The 22,298-nt window shown below is 40.2% G+C and overlaps 2 protein-coding genes across 6 annotated transcripts in view; one reads left to right on the forward strand and one right to left on the reverse strand.

The window, feature by feature from the left end:
* The window catches only part of rttn (rotatin), a 35,808-nt gene extending 16,152 nt beyond the window's left edge, over nt 1-19,656 (reverse strand). For 4 of the 5 annotated variants that reach the window (XM_082545568.1, XM_082545567.1, XM_082545565.1 and 1 more), the window contains exons 1-28: nt 19,468-19,656; nt 19,008-19,195; nt 18,503-18,692; nt 18,240-18,320; nt 18,053-18,143; nt 17,699-17,813; nt 16,031-16,181; nt 15,577-15,745; nt 14,773-14,963; nt 14,412-14,527; nt 13,342-13,509; nt 13,045-13,257; nt 11,886-11,998; nt 11,668-11,794; nt 11,207-11,332; nt 10,844-10,960; nt 10,144-10,283; nt 9,361-9,532; nt 9,177-9,276; nt 7,160-7,245; nt 6,499-6,616; nt 5,815-5,911; nt 5,658-5,723; nt 5,327-5,518; nt 4,238-4,480; nt 2,721-2,877; nt 1,004-1,170; nt 381-600 (exon numbers count right to left, since the gene is read on the reverse strand). In XM_082545568.1, the coding sequence (XP_082401694.1) occupies nt 381-600; nt 1,004-1,170; nt 2,721-2,877; nt 4,238-4,480; nt 5,327-5,518; nt 5,658-5,723; nt 5,815-5,911; nt 6,499-6,616; nt 7,160-7,245; nt 9,177-9,276; nt 9,361-9,532; nt 10,144-10,283; nt 10,844-10,960; nt 11,207-11,332; nt 11,668-11,794; nt 11,886-11,998; nt 13,045-13,257; nt 13,342-13,509; nt 14,412-14,527; nt 14,773-14,963; nt 15,577-15,745; nt 16,031-16,181; nt 17,699-17,813; nt 18,053-18,143; nt 18,240-18,320; nt 18,503-18,692; nt 19,008-19,195; nt 19,468-19,498 (3,945 nt within the window). In that variant the 5' untranslated portion in view covers nt 19,499-19,656. The remainder of the gene's footprint in view (nt 1-380; nt 601-1,003; nt 1,171-2,720; nt 2,878-4,237; nt 4,481-5,326; nt 5,519-5,657; nt 5,724-5,814; nt 5,912-6,498; nt 6,617-7,159; nt 7,246-9,176; nt 9,277-9,360; nt 9,533-10,143; nt 10,284-10,843; nt 10,961-11,206; nt 11,333-11,667; nt 11,795-11,885; nt 11,999-13,044; nt 13,258-13,341; nt 13,510-14,411; nt 14,528-14,772; nt 14,964-15,576; nt 15,746-16,030; nt 16,182-17,698; nt 17,814-18,052; nt 18,144-18,239; nt 18,321-18,502; nt 18,693-19,007; nt 19,196-19,467) is intronic. The other variant, XM_082545566.1, reaches the window with a different exon arrangement.
* neto1l (neuropilin (NRP) and tolloid (TLL)-like 1, like) overlaps nt 1-22,298 on the forward strand; it is a 450,458-nt gene that overhangs the window by 53,964 nt on the left and 374,196 nt on the right. The gene's annotated exons all lie outside the window — the stretch shown is intronic.

Here is a 22,298-nt window from a genome sequence, read left to right on the forward strand (position 1 = left end):
GCTCTGGACTGCTGTGCAAGCTGGTCTACACTGAGTTACGCTATTGTTTTATGGACCGTAAAACAGCTGAACAGATGGAATAGGCAAGGTTGATTAATCTCATCAGCATCTTCACAGTGTGGCGTGTCTAATCAATGAATGTTTTTTACCTTTTGTTATTCATGTCCCGTAACCACATTTTTGCTTAATTTTAATTAATTCCACAGAAAGTACTCTGTTTGCCTTTTTCTTCATTTCTGTAGGCATTCTCGTATCTGATGAGAGGGGGAAAGCTTCGGCACTTGCCAATGCAGCGCACGAGCATATGCGCACACACTGTGCAGACAAAGAACTTGACACTCATGCCACATGCAAATACAAACTGATGGACAAACACATACCTCTAATAACCCACTGAGATACTTGGAGCAAAGGGAGCTGGGCTCCAGGTCAGGGCAGTGGGAGCTCCAGCCAGGCTGGGCAGTCACGCTGATCATGCCCTGCAGTGTCCTCTCCAGGCTGGGAAGGCCATAAAAACGCGGTGCATCAGACACCCGCAGGCTCTGAAGCAAACGGACGGCCAGCCGGCTCTTGAAGGGGCCGGCTAATGCCAAACATAGCCTGGACAGACAGGAAAGGAGAGAACGAGAAAGACAGAAGCGAGCAAATCAGACAGAAAAAGGCAAAAAAGGCAGAAAAAGAGCGATAAAGACTGAATTATTTATACCTAGCACTACAAAAAGGTATTTTGTGTAAAATATGGCTGAATGTTTTGGTAAGGCAAAAAATGCCTCAGCTGTAGTGGAGAAAAAGTATTTGATATGTTAGAAGCAGATAAATCTCAATGATACGCATCACGTTATAATGTAAAAAGGAAAAAAAACATCTAACCTGTCCAATGTAATTACAAAGTTGTGTTTTACTTAAAAGTTCAAATTATTTAATCTAAAAAAAAAAAAAGAACCACTGGCTGTCATATGTGACTTCACCAAAGGAAGCCACAAGTGTGTCTGTGAAAACCTACCTGTCAGTGGTGTGTGATAGGCAGCGGAGTAAGGTTTTAAAGAAGTGGGTGAGCTCTCTCTGCAGTCTTTGGCTCACATGGTTCTTCACTTCTTGATGCTCCCCTGTGCTCTTAGTTGAGGTCTGGTTCTCCACACCAAGCAGCAAATTCAGCAGAGACACAGCATCCTGGAAGATACGGATACTGTTGAATTGTACGTAATTATTTTAAATTCACCCCCATAATTTGTGCATTCCTAGCTAGTAGTGTTGAGTGTATTTACTTTAGTTATAGAGGTTTTAAACTGAAGGGAGAAAAGAAAAACTGACTTATGGAGTATTATGGAGAGAAGGGCGAGAAGTGTATGCAAGCAACCACCTCCTTCTCTCCCTAAAAAACCTGCCTCTGCAATGCCAAACAGCAGAATTTCATACTGAGCAGTGCACACAGAGTGGGTAGTTAATCCAAGTCTATGAAGTGACAGATGTTCCTGAAACAGCTCAGTAATTACAGAAAAAGTCAGAGCAGCACTGCTCACCCCTGCCAGGCATTCAGTGTGAGTCTTCGTTAGCTGCCAGGGGAGGAATTATTGTTTACACACACATTAATGAGAAAGCCAAGGTGAAACTGATTAAATCCTAAAAGCAGCACTGAAAAAGTGAGATGATTTTTCTGTTAAGGTATAAAAAAAAAAAAAAAAAAAAACTATGAATGTGACTTTGTTTTAAGGAAATAAGGAAATAATCTCTGCCACAGGCCTGAGGTAGAAAGCTACGAAACCATTTTCAGTTATGAAAAAGTAATATGGTTGTGCGACGGTGTGTGTGTTTGTGTGTGAGTGATTTATCCATGCTTTGATTGCCTATTTATAGCTTTCTGCTTCTAACCAGATTACCAGCTAATGGAAACACATACACACATATTTTAATGGTACTAACAAGGTGAGCTATGGTGTGACACATAAATAAGATGAGTAAGGTATGTATGGATAAGATGGCCACTAGTTTAATGGGAAACTAGAGTGCTCAATGAATCCATAACTAAAATAATGTGTACACGCTGTGCCAAAAAACTAGGAACTAACTAAAGTAAAATGGCTGGACATTAGTAAGATAAGATAAGATACCTTTATTAGTCCCACAAGGGGAAATTTCATGTTAAGGCTGCCGACATACTGCACGCAATGGCGGTGCCATCTTACCCTCCGACCATACATACATTACACAAAAACATCACATGGGGAAGACAGGTCAGAGAGGTATAACAATGGCAAATGCACCACATGAGGAAAGATAAGGAGAAAAAAAAAAACTCCCCCCAGACTGAGCTCCACTCTTAATACACCAGAGAAACACACAACAAGCTCAGGGATGGGTAAAGGATGAGAGACAGCCAATGTAGACAGTACATCCGGGCCTGCAGCCTATGCGCTGGTTTCCTTGATCCACCGTCAGCATCGGAAGGGAATAAGTGTCGAAGGCGTTTGGAGGAGGAGGGAGGGGGGGAGTGTACATCAGCATGTGCATATGTCTGTATGTGTACGTGTGTGCGTGTCCAGAGTTCAGCTGAGACAGTGTCCTTCGCCCTGCCAGGCTAAGTAAACAGTAATCACTACAAACTCTGTAGCTGTCTGTGTTTGAACCATGCTAAACAGCATAGCTCCTGTTAAATGAAATGAAACTATAATGATTTTTTTTTTAAAGTGAGGTTTTTCTTTCACACATGTCATGATGTGTACCTGGTTGAGAAGTAGCTCCAGTATCCAGCGCAGGTCCTCGTCCTCTGAGTCGGCCGCAAATTCAGTGTGAATCTGCGTGAAGTAGGCATTCAAAAATGCAATGATGCCCACCAGCAACCTTTCATCCTCAACACAGGCTGGGCGCACCTGGAGAAACCTGCAGGGAGGAAGAGGAGGAGAAAGAGACAACATTAGAAGAAAAACCATGGTTGAGAAGGATAATAACATTGATTGAATAACACTGATCAGATCAGAGAAATAACTGACATATGTGAGTTTGTGTTTATGGAGACTTATTCCAAAATGTCTTCATTGTTACTGAAGTATTACATTTCATTCATCACTTTTTAGTACCTTGTTGCGTCCTCCTTTTGTCTTCAGACCTACTTTAATTCTCCTTCTTCGTGGCACAAATTTATCAAGGTGCTGGAACCATTCCTCAGAGATTTCGGTCCATACTGACATGCTACCATTACACAGCTACTGCAGATTTGTTGGCCTCACCAGCAATGACCCTCAGGTAGGCTGTGGTGTTTAAATTATGCTCAGCTGGTACTAAGTGATCCATAGTGTGCCAAGAAAAAAAGATATGCTTTACACTATTACACCACCAGCAACCTGAACACTTCAGCCATATCTCTGTGACTAAATGCACTGGATTACCATCATGTGATTGGCTGATTAGATATTTGCGTTCATAAGCAGATGAACACGTGTACCTAATAAAGTGGCAGATGAGTGTCTATGTCTCACTCAGTTTTGCTAAATACCCATTTCCAAAAAAACTGAGAACCTGTGTAAATATAAATAAACACAATGCTTCCAGCTTATTCAGATCCTAAATTAAGGGAGAATAGTTCAAAAAACATTTATACAATGTTGAAAAAATACATGTTTATTTTGAATTGGATGTCACCCACTCATTCGGCTAAGCTTATATCTGTGTTGCATCACCATTTCTTTCAACAACACTCTGTAGGTGTTTAGGAATTGAGGACACCAGTTGCTGTAGTTCTGAGAGCACAATGTTTTTCCATTTTTGCATTCTTAGGATTTGAGCAGACCAACATTTCAGGGCTTTCTTTGTCATATTTTCGGTTTCATAATGTGCCAAATGTGTTGAATGGATGACAAGTCTGAGCTGCAGGCAAGTCAAATTAGCACTCTTACTACAGAGTCATGCTGTTATAATGCATTCACAAATGTCACTTGGCATTGTTTTGCTGAAATAAGCAAGTTGAAAAAGACATTGTCTGAATGGAAGCGTACGCTGCTCGCAGACCTGAATATATTGTTCAGGTCTGTGCTCAGTTTTTGCCTGTGCTACAACATAAAGTGCATTTTTAAAAGTATAAACATTTCACATCTCATTTTCCATATTTGACATATTGCCTATACCGAATTTTAATCCTTGAATTCTATCTTTATTTACATTTTACACACAGGATTACATTTACTGGTTTTGGTAACAGTGTGAGAAAAGTTCATAAATCCTTGATTATAATTATCTAGTGTACCTGGTCACTGCAGCCTGCCAGCTGAGGGAGTGAAGGGTCTCCCTGCATCTGTAGGTGGGAATGTGTGGGAATGCCAGCCTGTCAATCAACAGGTAGATGCTGAGCCTGGAGAGAGCAGAGGCCACAGAACTGTGCCCTGATGCGGTGACGATGGCCTGGATACAATCCTGCAGCGCAGTGGGAAGGTGCACTGCCTTCAGCCACAAAACTTGTGTTTCTGACAGCTTTAAGTCGGGATGGAATCTAAGGGGAATACAATGTTAATGGTTTAAAAATGTATATATTCCAAATTAAAGCGCATGACTACTGATGAGCTGGCAAGTTTATTGCTTAAGCAGCAGCCTCAGAATCACTAATGACTGCATTAACAGTCATATTTGATCACCAGTCTAGTGGGATGAGACATTTATGATTCATCAGAAGTTTTGAGAATTTCTTACAACTGATTAAAGCAGAGGTAGCCATGTTTTTTTCGAGTGTGGTAACAAAACAACAACAATATCTGAAGCTGATCGCTTTGATACATAGCTATACTTCACATAAACACTAAGTACAAAGAAGACACCCGTCTATTTTATTGACTAATCAATCTTAAACAAGTGCTGTTTTCCCCAGTCACAGCATTGTGTGAAATTCAGTTTAAGATGGACTAATCCATCCATGGTGTGCTTCAAACATCTGTGCTGTAATCAAGCTGGCTGAATTTGGGAGAGACACTCTCATTTGTTTGAATTAGGTCACATTAGAAGTAAATGAAGACAGATGAAACACAAGATGGCAAGGCTGAATCTAAAACTTCACCGCAATGCTCTACAACAGGGAATGTTTTAAAAGAGTGATATCTATAACTTAAAGCCTTTTCTCAAAAAAGAAAAAAAAATCCTGTCACAGAATTATTGCTCAGGTAAGTTTCTTTGGCAGTCTACTAGACTACTTTGCTTGACACAGAAACATTCATCTACCATGGTGTCCAATCTCTAATTTAATCCTAATTTTTAAACACAAAAAAAGAACACACATGAAACGCATTAGTACAATGGCCACACCTAACATTTGCACATATACAGTTGGAAATATGAAGGAGCTTACTCGCTGACATCTCTAGCAATGCCACAAAGCTCCTGAAGGAGGTTATCTATCCCAGAATGCCACGCAGTGTTCCAGGCCACCTGTAGGGCTTGGCGGGCAGGGTTAAGAGTTTGGAGGTCAGACGAAGGCACCAGTACGCAGCGGTACGGACTAACAGCATGATGAGTTGCTGCCTGAAATGGAACGTTGTACCTTGAAGAAAGATTAAAAACAAAACTGTGAATATTGTCTGTCAAGTGTTTTAATGACAGGGAAGTAAAAAAAGTGGCAACGAAGCACAAGGCAATATTTAACACTGCTGCTGACCTCCAGAAGTTTATGAAGGTCTTACCTGCGTGTTACTGCCAATGGCAGGGAGAATGGTGTGACGCTCACTTCTGTGGTGGACGTGTCAGACCTGATGACAGAAAAAGAGCACTGCAGTATTAAAAGGATGAACATTAACGCATGCACAAATGGAAATTTAAAGAGAGGAAAATTATGCTCACCATAAGTCAGTGCTGGCGATCTCATCAAATAGCAGTAAACTCATCAGAACAGCAATCTCACTTCCATCGCTTTTGTTCTCCTTCAATATGAACGATGCTATAATGAAGACCAAAATAGGCAATTTACATAACAATGACATCCAGAACTTTATCACTTGAGTCCATAAGAAGATTACAGAAGTAATAGTGAAGTAGTAGTTTATATTGCAAGAATTTATTTGCAAAAATAAACTTGCAAACACTTTTCTTATTAAATGTAAGACTCCACTGAATTTAAAATGTGGTTATGTTTAAAACACTGCATATCTTTTGCATGAATAAATTTCAATAAAGCTCTATTTTCTGTCTAGACCTGACTAAAACCATTACGCAAATATACATAAAATCACTTGAATTAAATGTCTTTTAATTTATAAACCAAGTTACATTTTAGCTCAAATTTATGCAACAAATATTAGAGCTGCTGTATATATTACCAACTACTATTAAGACTAAGCTGTTAAAAGTGCACTGCTGCCGAGCCGAGCTCTGTGGCAACAAGTTGCATCATACTAATATGCTACTTACTACAGTGTGACAGCATGGTTAAAAGCTATGCATCAGTGGATGACTTGAGAATATGGCCCCGAGCTACTCGACACAATGTGTGTAGCTGTTATTTAATGAGTTGTCTTGTGAATGTACCCCTGAGCAGTGTGAGGAGCAGGAGCTGCCGCTGTGCCAGGCTGTGCCTCAGAGATGGATCAGCGTACACCAGCTTTCTCAGGATACATACACAAGGCTCCAGTAGACAATCAAACCTCTGGGGAAAACAGCAACATACTCACTCGGTGTTTAATTGCAAGGAAAACACAAACAAAGCCACACGCTGCCAGTCGGCCTCGCCTTGTTCTGCCTCTCACAAATGCACAGGATTTCTTTAGTGTCAGCTCGCATAAGCTATACCTAAATTCTGTGACTGTGAAGGTTGCAGGCAAGGGAGGTTGGGAACAAATACAAGTCATTCTCTGTAGCCCTGTTACTCCACATCCATGTAGCGAGACATGTTGGACGATTACCCTCGGCAGTTTCTGATTAAAAGCCTGGGAATGGTCAGCAGACTGCATCAACTACAGGCCAGAAATCACTGCTGACCAGGGCCTGTCTGACAATATTTATACACGCCATTTCATCCTTCTATCATTCACGGCTCAGTGGTTTTCCTGCATCCACACATGAACTCACGTGAACACATAAACATGGACATATACATAAACGAGACAACATGTGACTTTATATATTTGGGTTATTGAGTTTCAATAGTAACTGTTTCAGTAAGCATCTACAGTCTGTTTCTTCTATTTACCTTGTTGCCATTTACACACTCCATAATTACAGAAAGGACTTTATCTGTTATTCCAAGGTTCTTTAGTACTGGGTGCATTGCTGTGTCTAAAGGGAAAGAAAGAAAACCGTTCAATATATGTCAAAACACACACACACAGTAAAGTATTGGGAAACAACAAACACTGGTGCCCTTACTACAAATTGTAGTTTTAACACAGCATTTTGCGTATCACAGACTTTTATAATTGATTTACATTTTAGTGAATGCAGTTTTTGCAAAGCTTTTTCTGGGAGTAATAAGACATTCAAATCATCAATTATCCAGATGTAAATTAACATCTCTAAATCCTTGTATTATCACATTCTAAAACTGGCCTGGATGTGCCACCAAAGTCAGTGTTTCCCAATAAAAAAATCATTTCAATAAAAATAAAAAGCATTTTTTTCTGAAGCGAAGCATTCTCACAGTGGAATAGCAGTGTATCTGAAAACCACCAGGGTTTTATTCATTACAAACCTAAGGAACAAGTTCTGTCATTTTGCAGGGAAGTTCCAACTTTTGAGAGCTGACAATAAGGAACTAAATCTGTCTAACTTTTGCAAAACATTATTTGCTGTTTGATAAGCTGAGGATTCATCTTTTCTATGAGCATTCGTTTCATTCCAGCTCAGTGTGACAGTTTCTGATGCTGTTTCGCTGCTCTCATCTGCTCTCAGTGGCACCATGCATGTGTCTTCCAAACTCCAATACATGTGTTTGTGTAACAGACACACACGGAGCAGAGGAGCTGATGACAATTTACCAAGTTACTGTAAGTAAAACTTGCAAAGAATAACATTTTATTCTGTGCAAATGGTCAGCTGACAGTTTTTTGAGATAATGTGGATTGCTGAATATAGCCCATGCTTTTTCCCCCTCTCTCGCTTGAAAGAGCTGAATGTAGACAGTACATTTCCTTCTGCATAATAATATACAGAAGGAAACGAATAACAATCTATTAGTTATTAATCTTTGGCTCTCTTCCACAGTGTGTCTCTTCCCTCACCCTCATCCGGTCGCAGATGGCCGATCCTCCCTGAGTCTGGTTCTAACTGAGGTTTCTTACTCTTAAAAGGGAGTTTTTCCTTCCCACTGTCACCAAGTGCTTGCTCTTGGGTCATCTAATTGTTTGGGTTTTCTCGATATCATTGAATTCTCTTCACCTTATAATATAATGCACCATGAGGTGACCGTTGTGATTCAGAGCTACATAAATAAAAAATTAAATTTTGCATTGAACTGTATAGCCAGAAAACTTGTTGGGGCTCACAGATGTAGATTGGAGCAGGCATCCAAATGGTGAAGCAGCAATATTAGCACAATTCACATGTCAAATAAGACAAATCGGTGCATTAAATGTGTGAGTTATACATATGTGCAAAGTATATGTAGAGGGTGGAGCATAGCCTACACGAGTGATTGATGTCACTTGGCGTTCTTCTGTTGCTCTGCAATTTAGCTGCCAAAACACTAGTCAGCAGTGGAGTTTTCCTCCAGATGATTAAAAAAAGATGGCATAAGAAGTAGCTTGAGTAGTAACTTAGGATTAAATGGCAGTAATGAACGGGCCAATCAAAGTCATCGTAACTACATGTTGACACAACTCACATTCCTATAGTAGTGCACGTTAGATCATAGTTTAAGTTATGGCGTTGAGTTTTAAAAAGGTCTGCGATTAAGACATACCCATGATGCAGATTCAATGCAAGAGCACAAATCTTAAGCTACTTAAGACATGAAGGGATTACTATAATTGAAAAAAAGAAGCTTCTAAATATGTAATTTTGAGGAAAAAGACAATGACAGAAGGATCTTAAAATATACTTTTACATATGTAGTCTAATCTAATATTAAGCAACTTGCAAAGGAAGGCTGATAAGTTGCTTTTACAAGCTTTAACCTGCCAGAACAAATATTTAACTTGGAAAAATATTAAAATCAGACAAAAGATGAGTTTATAATACTACTATAAATATAGCTTTTACAGATATCTCACCTTGTAGCACCACAGAAAGCTGTTCTGCAGCTGACCTTTTCAAGGTGATATCAACCATGTCTGAGTAGAGGATACTAAACAGCTTCTCAACAGATTCCACCTAAGACATAAAATAAACACATAGGTAAGCACTTACTTTTATTAGTGCACACATCAGTTTTGTGCTATGTATGCAGGATTATACCTTTAAAACAGACTTCTTGCTGGTATCAAGTGTGATGTCTAAAGGGTTTTTAAGGCAGAAGAGGTTGGGGAGCGAGGCAATCATTTGTTGATCCAGTTTTGGCCGGGCTGTATTTGAATCGTCGCTTCCAGTGAGGTGGGGCAGGAATTGCTGCACTGCTGCTATTCTCACACTGTTAATAATGAATAATGAAAGAATATAAGCAGGTGTGGTTAAGGACTTATAATTGCTGCAAAACAACCTAATTCATGCGGCGAAGCAAAAAAAACAAAACAAAAAAACATTTACAGTTTGATTTTTCAAACAACAACTCAAGAAATAGCTGGCAGTGAAGGCGGCAGCTCTATTACTTGCTGCCAGAATTTACCAGGGCTTCTCTGGTGTTGATTTCCATTTCTATCAATATTCATAGATTGGGACCGGATGAGAAAGTGTTTTACACAGGCCTCGAAGAGCATTTGGTTGACATGACAAGCACCTGACAGCAACACAGAGGCCTAATATACCCACCACAAGTTGGAGAGTACATTTTCAGGCTCTTGAGTGTTTGTCTGGCTAACAAATAATCCCGAGAACCGACGTCAAAATCATCAAACAACTCCACGAAAGGAAAACGGAAAAAAGAAAAGAAACATGCCAGACATCCAAGTATACTCATCACAGGCACAAACACACACATTTCTGATATGCACACAATTCCGGGCAGGCACAAAATGCTCAAACGAGCACAGAGAGAAACAACAAGAAAGAGCAACAGAGTAAAGACCCAGAGAAGAGACTCACGCGGGCTGCTTAGTGAAAAGGAGTCGCAGTGCCGCCTTTAGTTTGGCTGTACTTGGGAACACACTGTCTCTTGCCATGTCCGACATGTCACTTATCAGCAGGACGCAGTTTCCCAGTGACTCCTCGGTGCTGGCGTAACCCTGCCGCACACAGACACACAAACACACACAATTCTCAAGACTGCCTTGGCAGACAATAAAGCAAACAATGGGGAATTCCAGCAAAGCGGTGCAAAAGTAAATAAAATATGCATCACTTTGATTACGGGTGGTTTCGTTTTGTCTCTTGTTGACATGGTGGGCCCATCTCTGAATGGCCTTCTTGAATTAAATCACACTTGACAGCCTAGTCAAAGCCTCATGTTTATTCATGAAGAATTTCCTGGCTTTCTGTTCCCTGGAACTGAACAATTAATAAAAAGTTTTTGTTTCTCTTCCCCCTCCACTCAAAAAGGAAACAATATAACAGAATATGTAAATGAGAAAATAACCAAATTTTTCTCACTGGCAGCTCAATGCACTTTGTGTCTTTGTGGTCCAAGAGTGCTAATATTGCACTTTTGATCATAGCTGTTCTCATTGTAGGCAACATACACCCATTCTTCCCTTCCATAAATATTGTTTAATAAGCTCCAATGAGATGTGCGCTTTATGAGCTCTGCAGTGCAAATACTACTGAGCCTCTGAAGAGATTACAACACCTGTAATATGGGCATGACCGGGTAAAGTGCCTCATTGAATCTGTCCCAGGCTGATGCTGTCATCATCAATCGTCCCTTGAGCAGGAATAGCAGGATATCCTTGGCAAGAGCATTCACCTATAGATCACAGGTAAAGTGCTGAGTTCACAAAGGCATTGCTGATAAAACATCTACTAACAAGTACTCCATGTGACAACTTTGAAATGTCTGAATAATTACACAGGTTTAGCATGTAATGTCCAAACCCCCTCCACAAACCCCTCTGCTTTTAATCTCATGATTACCTGTGAGTGACTGTACTCCATTATCAGAATGAGCTCTCTTAAAGGTCTAAAACTTGAAAGGTATAAGTAGTACATTTACCTTTTGTGCCGAATCTTGGAGTCCAAAGGTGCTTATTTCATAGAGCACCCTGTGGTGGAGAAGGAAGCTAACTCCAGCACATGCCCCTGGTTCCTGACGTGTCGCATTCTGGATGCCAAGGCAGTCCTAGGGGTATATGTAATCACACCAGAGCACATCATAAATTCTCACTATTCTCACTTGTGCTCGCATATAAGAGTTTCAATTCACTTTAAATGTAGAAACTCACTCTAGTCAGTAATTGGCAAAATGAAAAGAAAGACTGATTTCAAATGTCAAGTGGGTTTTTTATAGTGGCCTGTCAAAGAGCTGTGACTCATCCATCTTCATCCCACTTATTTACATATGGGTGCCCCACTAAACAGGCTCACATTAAGGCTATATCACACTCATATATTTTAACCATGACCCTCCGCACTCATCCAAACAATGACTGTCTATATAAGATGGCTTGCTCTAACCTTGACCAGGTTTAAAGTGCATTCATATGTTTCTGTCTTGACGGGCAGTAAAGGATGGGCCAGCAGCTTGAGGAGGAGTTTCTGGCTCTCCGTTTGGAGGAGGGGACTGGGCTGTTCAAACTTCCACCTATAAGAACATAATCAAATGGATTTTAACTAACTTCGTTAGCAAAAAAAAAAAGTCATTACTATGACTGACTTCAGATCTGATGTCTTACAGATAAGAGCAAATGTGAACACATTCTTTGATGATAGGCAAGTGCTGGTGAAATGGAAGGCCATCTATGGCTTGGTCTGCCAGCTCCACTAACTCCAGCCAATTCTTCTCCCCCTTGAGAAAAAAAAATACAATGTTTAATTAACAGTCAAGTAGTGATGAGATACAGTCTGAAAAGACTTCACTATAGTCATATATAATCATATACTTTGTTCAGGGATAACATTATGACCACCTGCCTAACACTGTATTGGTCCCCATTTTGCTGCTAAAACGGCTCTGACCCATTGAGGCATGGACTCCGCTAGACCTCTGAAGGTGTGTTGTGGAATCTGGCACCAGGTCTGATCCACTTCCATGGATCAGATGTCTTTGTCTAGCACATCCCACAGAGGTTTGATTGGCATCTGCACAATTTTTAGGTCAAGTCAACACCTCGAATGTGTTGTTGTGTTTCTAAAACTATTCCCGAACCGTTTTTGTTTTGTAACAGGGCGCACCATCCTGCAGAAAGAGGCCTATGGGAATATGGGGTAACACCATTTTCACGAAAGGCTATACGTTGTCTGGACCTGAGGTAGGTGGTGCATTTAGAAGTAACTTCCACATGGTTGCCAGGACACGAGGTTTTCGTAGCAGTATACTGCCCAAACCATGACACTGCCTCCATCGGCTTGCCTTCTTCTCATAGTGTATTCTGGTGCCAGGTGTTCCCCAGGCACATCCTAAGATGCACCCGGCCAGCCATGTGACGGGAAAGAAAATGTGATTCATCAAACCAGCCAATCTTCTTGAATTGCTCCAGCCTTTGCTCCCCACGTGCATCAATGAGCCGTGGCCACCCATGACCTTGTCCCTGGTTCAGCACTATTCTTCGTTGGACGACTTTTGATAGACACTGACCACTGCAGACAGACATATATAGCTACAGTTTTGGAGATGCTCTGACGTGTTGCCTAGCCATCACAATTTGATCCTTACACTCAAATCCCTACGCTTGCCCATTTTTCCTGCTTCTAATACATCACCTTTGAGATAATCACGTTTACTCACGTCACCTGTCAGTTGTCATATTGTTATGCCTGATCAGTGTGTAGTGTATCCATATATATATACGTATAAAGGATGCCTAGTATTTGTATTTGATGTGGTGATTATACCTCCGCTTGTGCTTCCCTGAGAAAGATGCAAGTGGATTCCATCCAGAGGGCAGCTCGGGTCACCCTCCTGTAGATTTCATGGCTGTCCGAGTTCACCTGCTCCAAGTAGGCCACTGCTGTCTCTTGCATGCTGGGTAACAAACTTCCCAATGATGTGTCCAAGCATAAGTGGAAAAGAGCTGTTGCAGTGTTTTCTGGGAGATTGTCACTAGCCTGTGTGATGTTCATAGAATGATTAACTTTCAAATGGAAAACAGTAACTGAATCAAAGTGATTCTGTCACACAAGCACACACACCTTCTCGGGTGGGAGGATGGTCTGTAGGAGTTTAATGGTAAATATGGCAGCGCCTATGTAGGCTATTCTATGGTGAACCTGAGAATTGTTGGGAATATCCACTGAACAGCTGTGGTGATAGCTCAGTATATCCCCCAGTAGCTCCATGCAGGTTTGCAGCTTCTCTTTCTAAAATAAACACAAGCAAAAATGTAGACAAACACACACACTGCCACACAAACGCACCAATACGTGCACATGTACTCGCACTGTGTGAATGTTCACACACACTCAAGACACAGCTTCTGGCTGCGAGCCAAGAGAAAAATTGTTCGTTCCAGGGGTTAGGAATTGAATGTAATCAGATTTCAGGGTTATTTTGGGACGAGATACAGATCCACCCTATCTCTGTATGAATAAATTGGAACAATCTATTCTCAGCCACTTTGTTCTGGGTGTAAAAATTGTTCAATGGAAGATGAACACCAGCAGGGGGCAGTACATGCCCTCTGCATTGCTGAGGCGGGCATGAACAGTTTGGTCCATTCCCACAGGAAAAACCTAGAGGTTTGGCACACAAAAGCTGCTCTCCACATAAAGATGACAAAATAGTTCTCAGGCTGCAAGGCTCTGGGCATGTATTAAACAGCAGAGGGCCACAGGGGCCTGGACTTGACAAGTGTGTAAATCCCCCTGCAGAGGAACATACCCTTTAAAACAGCCATGCAAGATAACAAATGATTCTGCATGGTAAAAAAAAATACACCTGTTTAACACAATCTATTGTGCGGACTTTATGCATGTAATAAATGAAGACATTTACTAGCCCTGCAATTCTGTGCTGGGATAAACCCAAGGGTACAGATGGGAAGTTTGCATGTATGCAAGAAGTTCTTTATAACCAGCAGAAAGCCTCTGTAACCTTTATATAACACATAACGCTCAATCACGTGCCCGCAGTTCTCCTTGACAGTCGAGTACCGTATGCCTGTGTGTCTGTGGCAAATTGTCTGGTGGCCAAGTCAGTTCCCCTTTTCACTGAAGTGTCTATTCATCTACATAAGAGGCTGTCATGAGTTGTGTTGACTTGCCAGCTCCATCCCCGCCAGGCTGCGATCGTCCCAGACCAGCTCACAAACGCTGTCCCCAAGCAGGAGGACAGCGTCACACAGCAGCTCCAGAACGCGATGGAAAGCATGCAAACCTTCTGAGAAACAGCAGAGTGAGAGAGAAAACAAAGCAAGAGCGGAAGAAATGTTTTGACGTGATCAAATAACAATGGAGAGAATCCAGTCAATGTAGAGAAACAGGTGAGGGAATCTTAAGTTCAAAAAATTAAAACAAACAAACAATTGAGACTGAGATTATTGATTAATGGCTTAAAAAATAGTTTTACCACTCATATTTGACCAAATAAGATCATTTGAAAAAGACAAGCATACTGACACTTACCTGTCTTAAGCAGTGGTATGGCACACTCCATAGAGGCAACAGTAAACTGAGCCAAAGTGAGCTGCCGTAACTGCAACTCCAACACATCTTCTACACCCAGATCAGGAAGCTCCACATGGGCCACATCTGCAGGTGAATGGGCCATCTGTCTGGGGGCCTGGACTGCTCCTCCACTTCTGTGTGAGCTGCCACTGGATGAATTGCACACAGACGAAAAGACAACTGTAAATTTGTGATCTGTTCTTGGACCATTCAAATGCAAGGAGTGACGTATCCGCTGTATAGGGATGGAACATAAAAATGAATATGCCATCACATGAATCAAACCTGATTTTTAAACACTACAGACCGGCCGCTAGAGGGCTCCTAGTGTTTTCATATTTAGAAGAACATCCTTCACAGTCTTTCTTTTCTTTCACACTGCTTTATCGTCTTGTGTGGGCTGCTGGCGTCACTAGTGATTTTGTCATTATCAAAGCCGCAGAAAACCCTACTGTGCACAAATTCTCAAAGAAATGTAAGACTCACTTCTTAAGCCTAATGAAAAGAATCGAAAATGTTGAATCACGTCAAGAATATCATTTCTACAAGCAAAGTAGAATGACTAATGTAATACCACGCACGCCTCAGAAGTGTGACAAAAAGCTAAAGGGAGTCTCTACTCTAGGAGCCAATATGATTACTAACATCTATGCAAACAATACCTTAAACAAGAAAAGATACACAAAAAGAGACACATTTTTATTGTTTTTTTTTTTAAGTATATATTTCAAACATACAGTCATGTCGATTTCATACGCGTACCTATTAGAAGCTGCGTCTCCATCTTGACCATCTCCTCTGGCTCTCTGGCTTGTGCGTCCCACTAAAGAAGGCCGGGGAGAGCACTCGGACCCAGGAGAGGAGGCCCCCGAACGCTGGGTCCCCAGAACCTCCTGGGTGTAGGAGAAGGACGAGTTCTGAGAAACTGGATCTACGCACCCACAAATAAATAAAACAAATAAGTTAAATGCTTTGATATTTGTTAGACATTGATTTGTGAATATAAAAATTAGGAATTCACGTTGTGGAAGCAATATGTTCTAGATCAGTTTTAGACTTGAGTTACAAGAAAAATACAGCTGATTAACAGAGGTGATAGATACCAGGTAGTGATTTACTTATATAAGCATGCAAAAATAGCTGAAAAATCACCACATAGATGACAGTGGAAGATACTGATATCATTATTTAAAAACAAGTAAAAAGGGCACGCTACCTTGTTTCGCAGAGTAGAAGCTTGGGTCTTGATGAAAGCGCAGCCGCCTTCTTAATCCCACACAAAGCTGCCGGAGACAGGAAAGAGCCGACAAGTAGATGTAGCCTGACTCCTCTTTACCTGGACCCAGCCTCAATAGGGACAGAAGGCTCTGCAAATGGAACGGGACATTAACGGCATAACAGATTACATTACTGCTAAGGTGTTCAGTGGATGAACACCTTGTAATATCCAATAAAGGTTTATTGCAAATGTGTAAAAACTGCATATTAGTCAATTTACAAAGCTACGCCGAGACAAACACACTGTATACCAGACTTAAAGTCAAGACTGACAGAAAAGCCGTAATAAAGTTCACTGGATAAAAAGGGCAAATGGAATTGAATTATTGAAGCAGCAATTTGTTCAGAGTTCAGATTCCCTGCCCTCTGAAGCTAATGATGTCATGTATCTAAATTCAAGCCTTTTAATTTTGCTTAATGGCTGCAGTAGCTCGAAAGAGGACCAAGTAAAGCCACAAGAAGTACTTTTCTGTAATCGTTTCTTTTTTGGTGATGACACTGCTGGGTGACAGTATGTTAATGCTACCGTGAGACCGATGTAATTTAATGCACCACTTTATTAGCAAAATAGTAATGTTCACTGTGGCTCATCAGGGCAAAATGATGTCTCCCCCAAAACTCTTTTTATGCCAGTGAAACAAAAGAGCTCACAGAACTGATGTGCTTTGTTACCAAGATGACAGTGGGGAGATACATCACACGGTGTTGCTCGCTTTAAAAGAAATGGAGACGGAGTATGTATAGCTGTACAAAGTGGAAACTCATTGCAGACTTGAGTATTACGACCCCATGGATCAGCTGCCAGCAGAAGCCAGCAAGGGCCATCGAGGGCGACAACTGTTCAAAGGCTGTGCCTGACAGCGTCCTGTTATACAGAAACTCTGCTGCTCAAGGAGGCCTTTGAGGGAAGAAGCAAAATGTTCTACCAAGGACTTTCACACCTTGCAAGAGGTACATCATGACAAAACTACATCCTAGCAGCAATCTAGTACCTGCTCAACCAAAGTAAGCCTTCGGGAGCCTCACAGCCTCCTACAAGATCAGGGACGCAGAATTATAAATGGATGCTTTGTTCAAGGACACCATTTGACAGGTTATTATTTTGACAGTGGTTGGAGTGACCATCCTATAAATCCGCTATGAGCTGGTCACGCTAGCCACTCAAAACAGCGCACTGCATCTAATCGATGTGAATACCATTTGGCTAGAAAATAAAACCAGACTCTGATTTTTTGATTGGCATCTTCAACTTCATTTCTTAGGAAACCGACAGTGAATAAAGCATTTTCAAACCAAGCGAGAGCAGCGTTTGTATTCAGTACAGAGATCGTTTCTGAACATAAGCACTACACATGATGGTTGCTAAAAATCATAGAGTCTATAAAATAAAAACAGTGAGAGCTCTTCTAATGCCCTGATAATTAAATAATGGAAATTGCAATCACTACAGCATTGTCTCTTTCTGGTCGAGTGTGAACATTCTCTTTGTTAAAAAAAAATAAAAAACAAAACAAACAAACAAAAAAACTACAAACCCCCCAGCATAAATGTAGAGACAATAGACATGTGTACACAATAACAGTGAAAAAACACCCAGATTCAATACCTTTACAATGCCCGGCCTTTGCAGAAAGATCTCAGCAGGAAAGTCTTGCATAATGACATCACACAGAAGTTCACAAGTCGTTCGCACTAGGTTGGGATTGCTGCTCCCCAAGGAACTGTTTCAAAAGAACCACAACAGAGTTATTTTTAGTCTCACACGCTTGTGGAGTTGATTAATACAAAGAATTTCAGCAGTAAAGAACAACACAAATACTATGCAATATATAGAACTGGGCATCAAATAAAAACAGGTTTGAATTCAGAAATGGTTGAAAAACAAAGCTAATTATAATACAATTAAACTGGGTGAAAAGTGTAATATGCTACTACTTAAAGACATGCATTTGTCTCTTACTTCTCATTGGAAGAAAGTATGTGCCTGTCTGTGTTTGTCAAAGTCAGCCATGGAAACACAGAAAACTTCAGACATCTCACAGATTCGTGCTCTATATAACACAGAGGGATAAAGCATGAGTCCTTTAAGGAAACAAAAATATCATGCATAAAACATTAGAGAAAGATTTTTTTCAAGCAAAAGGTACCTGCTATCTTGTGAGGCGGTATATCCATATTATTTGGCATGCTCTTGTGGAAATAACCCATTTTAGGCAAATCCTCTTGAGCTGAAACAACAGAGACACAAGACTTGTAGCTGGGATAATATCTCCGTACAAGAAAGTTTAAAGCAGTTTGGTAATATAGACCATTTCAACCAAACTGCCTCTAATATCATATTGTGAAAATTTAGTATTTTATGAATGACAGATGCTAAAGTTAAACAAATAATTGGCCTAACATTGAACACCTTTTGAAGATGTAGTACGTGGTCCATGTGAATAGACAACTACGCGACTGGGGAGGAGTTCTGGTAGGTGGAACAGCTGGTCCAGGGTTCCATCAATGACAGCTCGCAGGCTGGGCTCCACGTTAGGAGACAGTTGGGTGAGAAAGTCCACCGCCCCAACGTCTCGCAGCATCTGGGCTGCACTTGGATGCTCCAAGACACAATAGTGCATAATCAGAAAACTGGAAATTATATGTCTTGGTTTGATATTGTGTAAATTTTATACAGGTGACATAAGGTTTTGGAATCATGCGGTGAAAATCAGAACAAAAGTAAATCCTTCATTAATTATGCATTTTAAGCCTGGTTAGCTTTTGGAAAAAGAAAAAAATACTGAAGCTAAGGCCAAAATTACATTTAAAGTTCACGAGTGTAATTTGCCATCTGGCAGACTGCTCTTCTCTACCTACAATTCTTGATTTATTCACCTTGCGTTGCATCTATTATCAGTATACTTCTTATCTACCTTTGATAAGGTTAAAAGCAATTCAAGGGCCTCTTCCTTCATTGGCACCTCGGGGAAATTGAACCACTCCAGAAGATACACAAACAGCATCTTCTCCTGGACAATATCATGGACGGAAATCAGGGAAAGATCCAGCTTGCATAAGATGCTCTTCAATGCTCGCGCTCTTATCTCCACCAGAGAGTGACCTGAAAGTTATGAGAAATCAAAAATATTAAACAGGGGAAAAATTGGAGCAGAGTTAGCAAAGGCAGCTAAGGTTCCCTGACTCGGGGTTCCTTTACAAAGTTAAACAGTTTCATGATAATTTAAGTGCTGTTATTCCAAACAATGACAGCCACATATAAAAGTTGAGAGGGAGCTGCTATTGTTAGCGGCTAACGGGTTTTGTCATCATTAGTTAAAGTAAGCTATAGTCAGCTTCTTGCGCGGTATTTTCCTAGCTAACAGTTCAACGCACCCATTTTCCTTATAATGGAAGATAAATCCATGCTCGGTGTCAAGTTATGATAAGTTCTCCTGTGTTAAAGTTAAGTAAAAGCTTCGACCGAGGTTTGTACATCTGCTGAGCTGTTGTTCGCCAGCGTCATGTCAACAACGTCTGTTTTCAACTACCGTGCCAGCGTCACTCCACTTCCTGTGCAGGTCAGGACCGGGTGCGTTTACTTGAAGCAACGGTGTAGGAAAACTGATACACTGCAGAATTAAAGCTCTATTTTATTTTACATTAACACAAGTTACCTTGGAGGAAATATTTCAACTAACTTAAAGTAAAATATTCGTATATCACATAATCATAATATAACATAATAACATTTTCATTCATTTAAAATAAATACGCCACTAAAGGGTCAAAAGAATCCCGAGGGACCATAAATTATCAGCAGCTGCAAAAAAATAAATAAACACCTTAAAAAGTAATAAGAATAAATCGACCTGAGACAAACAGTGTGTCTTTTAACTGTATAGAAAGTAGACTTACATTCAGACAGTGACAAAAAAGTTAAAGTTTATTTATAATGAAAAGGGTAAGATTAATGTATTGAAGCAAGGGTTTGTTGAAAGTTGATATTCCCTGGCCTTTGAAGATAGTGGCATCATGTTTCTAACAAGCCCCAGTGGTCATACGTGGCAGGGATCCATCTATTTTTCTTTATAGTAGTGAAACTTGCGGTGTTATAGTTATAGTCAGAATTTTACATACATTCATCATGGCCATGAATGTCAAAATAATGTTGGTCTTTTAATGATTTCTGTGAACTGTTCTTTTTCCAGGGTGAAATTATTCCACAGCATACATATTTGATAGCTTTAAACAACAAGAATTGAGTGGACAAGTTTGAATTTATTTTGAATTTTTTCTCATTCAAACTGGGTCAGTAGTAGACATACAGGCTCAAATATATACACAATAAATACATTCACTTAAACCTTTTAATAAGTTGTAATAAGTTGTGCTAACTTCTCATTAGCATGACTGAAATTTGCAGTTGCATACACAGACAGGACAAATGTCTTCTAGAGAAGTGTTTTATGCTTAGATGAGACAAAGATTGAGCCACAGTAGCAAGAGGCTTTCAAACTTACAAGCACTGTACCAAATGTCAAACTCGGTGGTGTTAGCATCATGCTCTCGGCTCTGGTACATTGCACAAAATGAATAAAATAATGAAGGACGGGCACTGTCTCTAAATTCTTCAACTTCACATCAGTTCAGCAGCTAGATGGTTGAAACCTGGATATTGTTGGGTGTTCCAACAGGACAATGATCCCAAACACACTTCAGAACTGGTTTTGGAATGGATAAAGCCGGCTAAAATTAAGCTTTTGGAGTGGACTTTCCAAAACCCCAATCTCAACCTCCTATTGAAAATTTGTGGAATATGCTTAAAAGGGTACCAGGAAATCAACTAATATAAATGAACTTTACCAATTCTACTAACAAGAGCAGTCGAATATAAAACCAGAATTAGACCAGAAGTTGGTTAAAAGCTATCAAAAGCATCTGGTCGAGGTGCAACTTGTTAAGGGACATTTAGCAAAATATCAGATGGGATGTATGTATATATTTGAGCCTGTATGTATATTTTGATCAGTGTGGATTAGAGAAAATCATAAATAAATTCAAACTAAAAGCTGAAACCTGCCATGAAATTCAAGCCTATGGCGAGTTGAGATACATTTCTAACCACAACTGTATTTTGCCCTCCCCTCTAATCTTACCAACACTGATAACAAAAGTCCTGAAACCATTTTAGTAGAGGGACCTGAGACCTGCTTAGGAGATGCATGCACTGTAAATCACAGGCGATCAACAAATGTCTGTCTCTTGTCGGCATCTTGTTTGTCATGACCCATGTGATGTGCAGTTTGGTTACAGACCACTCTCATTTGATGTTTTGAAAGTTTCCACAAACACCCTGAAGCAATTTCTCTTTCTAGCATCTGCAGTGTTTCAAGGCATCTCTCAAAAACTCTGAAAGGCTGTTGCATTGCTGACATACTGAATAAATTAAATCTTAACAGCATCTATGTTATCCTGTCATTAAACACAGATGCTCTCAAAAATCAAAGTTGATGTGATTCACCTCTTAACACGACTACAGGTGTAAATTATTTTCATATGCCAGCTGTAGAAGCTCTCACACTCGAGATGGGACGTGGATGTGATCCGCAGACAGGGTGATAATTAACAGACTTCGCAAATGATAATTTGATATCCTAATAATATAATCACACAGCTTTTGCAAATTCCAGGAGGATTTAAACCCATAATTAATTTAGCCAGATACTATAGGGCATGTTTTACTATCATATTAATGCATTAAGCATTAAAATGGATATAAAGTCTAATCCAAGACTCTTTTTAAAAATTTCATCACATATAGATTCTTCTCAGCTTGCTTCAAATGTATATACAACATTTTATTCCATCACAGTCTTTGCCAACATCAAATACAGCTTTATTGCTCCAGAGAGCCACGTATGAAACATACAACAAGGTAAGCCAGATATTCTAATCTAAGGTGATGTTTCATAGCTGTACTATTAAATGCAAAATCCTACTTTTATACATCTATTCAATTTTGAATGCATTTGTTGTTGTTGAGAACCTTTGCATCTTGACCAGAATTGAAAACAATGCTTTGTGGGTTGGAACAGAGCTTGTCTGCACAACATGAGTCATATTGATGGGCTTGCCAGAGGGTCCATTGACCTGTGGAGGTTAAAAAATTTATTCCAGTTCTCTCAGCCTCTGATATAGTACACAGGACAGAGTTTTTATGAATG

The sequence above is a fragment of the Aulonocara stuartgranti genome (genome assembly GCF_965226115.1).
Source record: "Aulonocara stuartgranti genome assembly, chromosome: 9".
NCBI classification, from domain to species: domain Eukaryota; kingdom Metazoa; phylum Chordata; class Actinopteri; order Cichliformes; family Cichlidae; genus Aulonocara; species Aulonocara stuartgranti.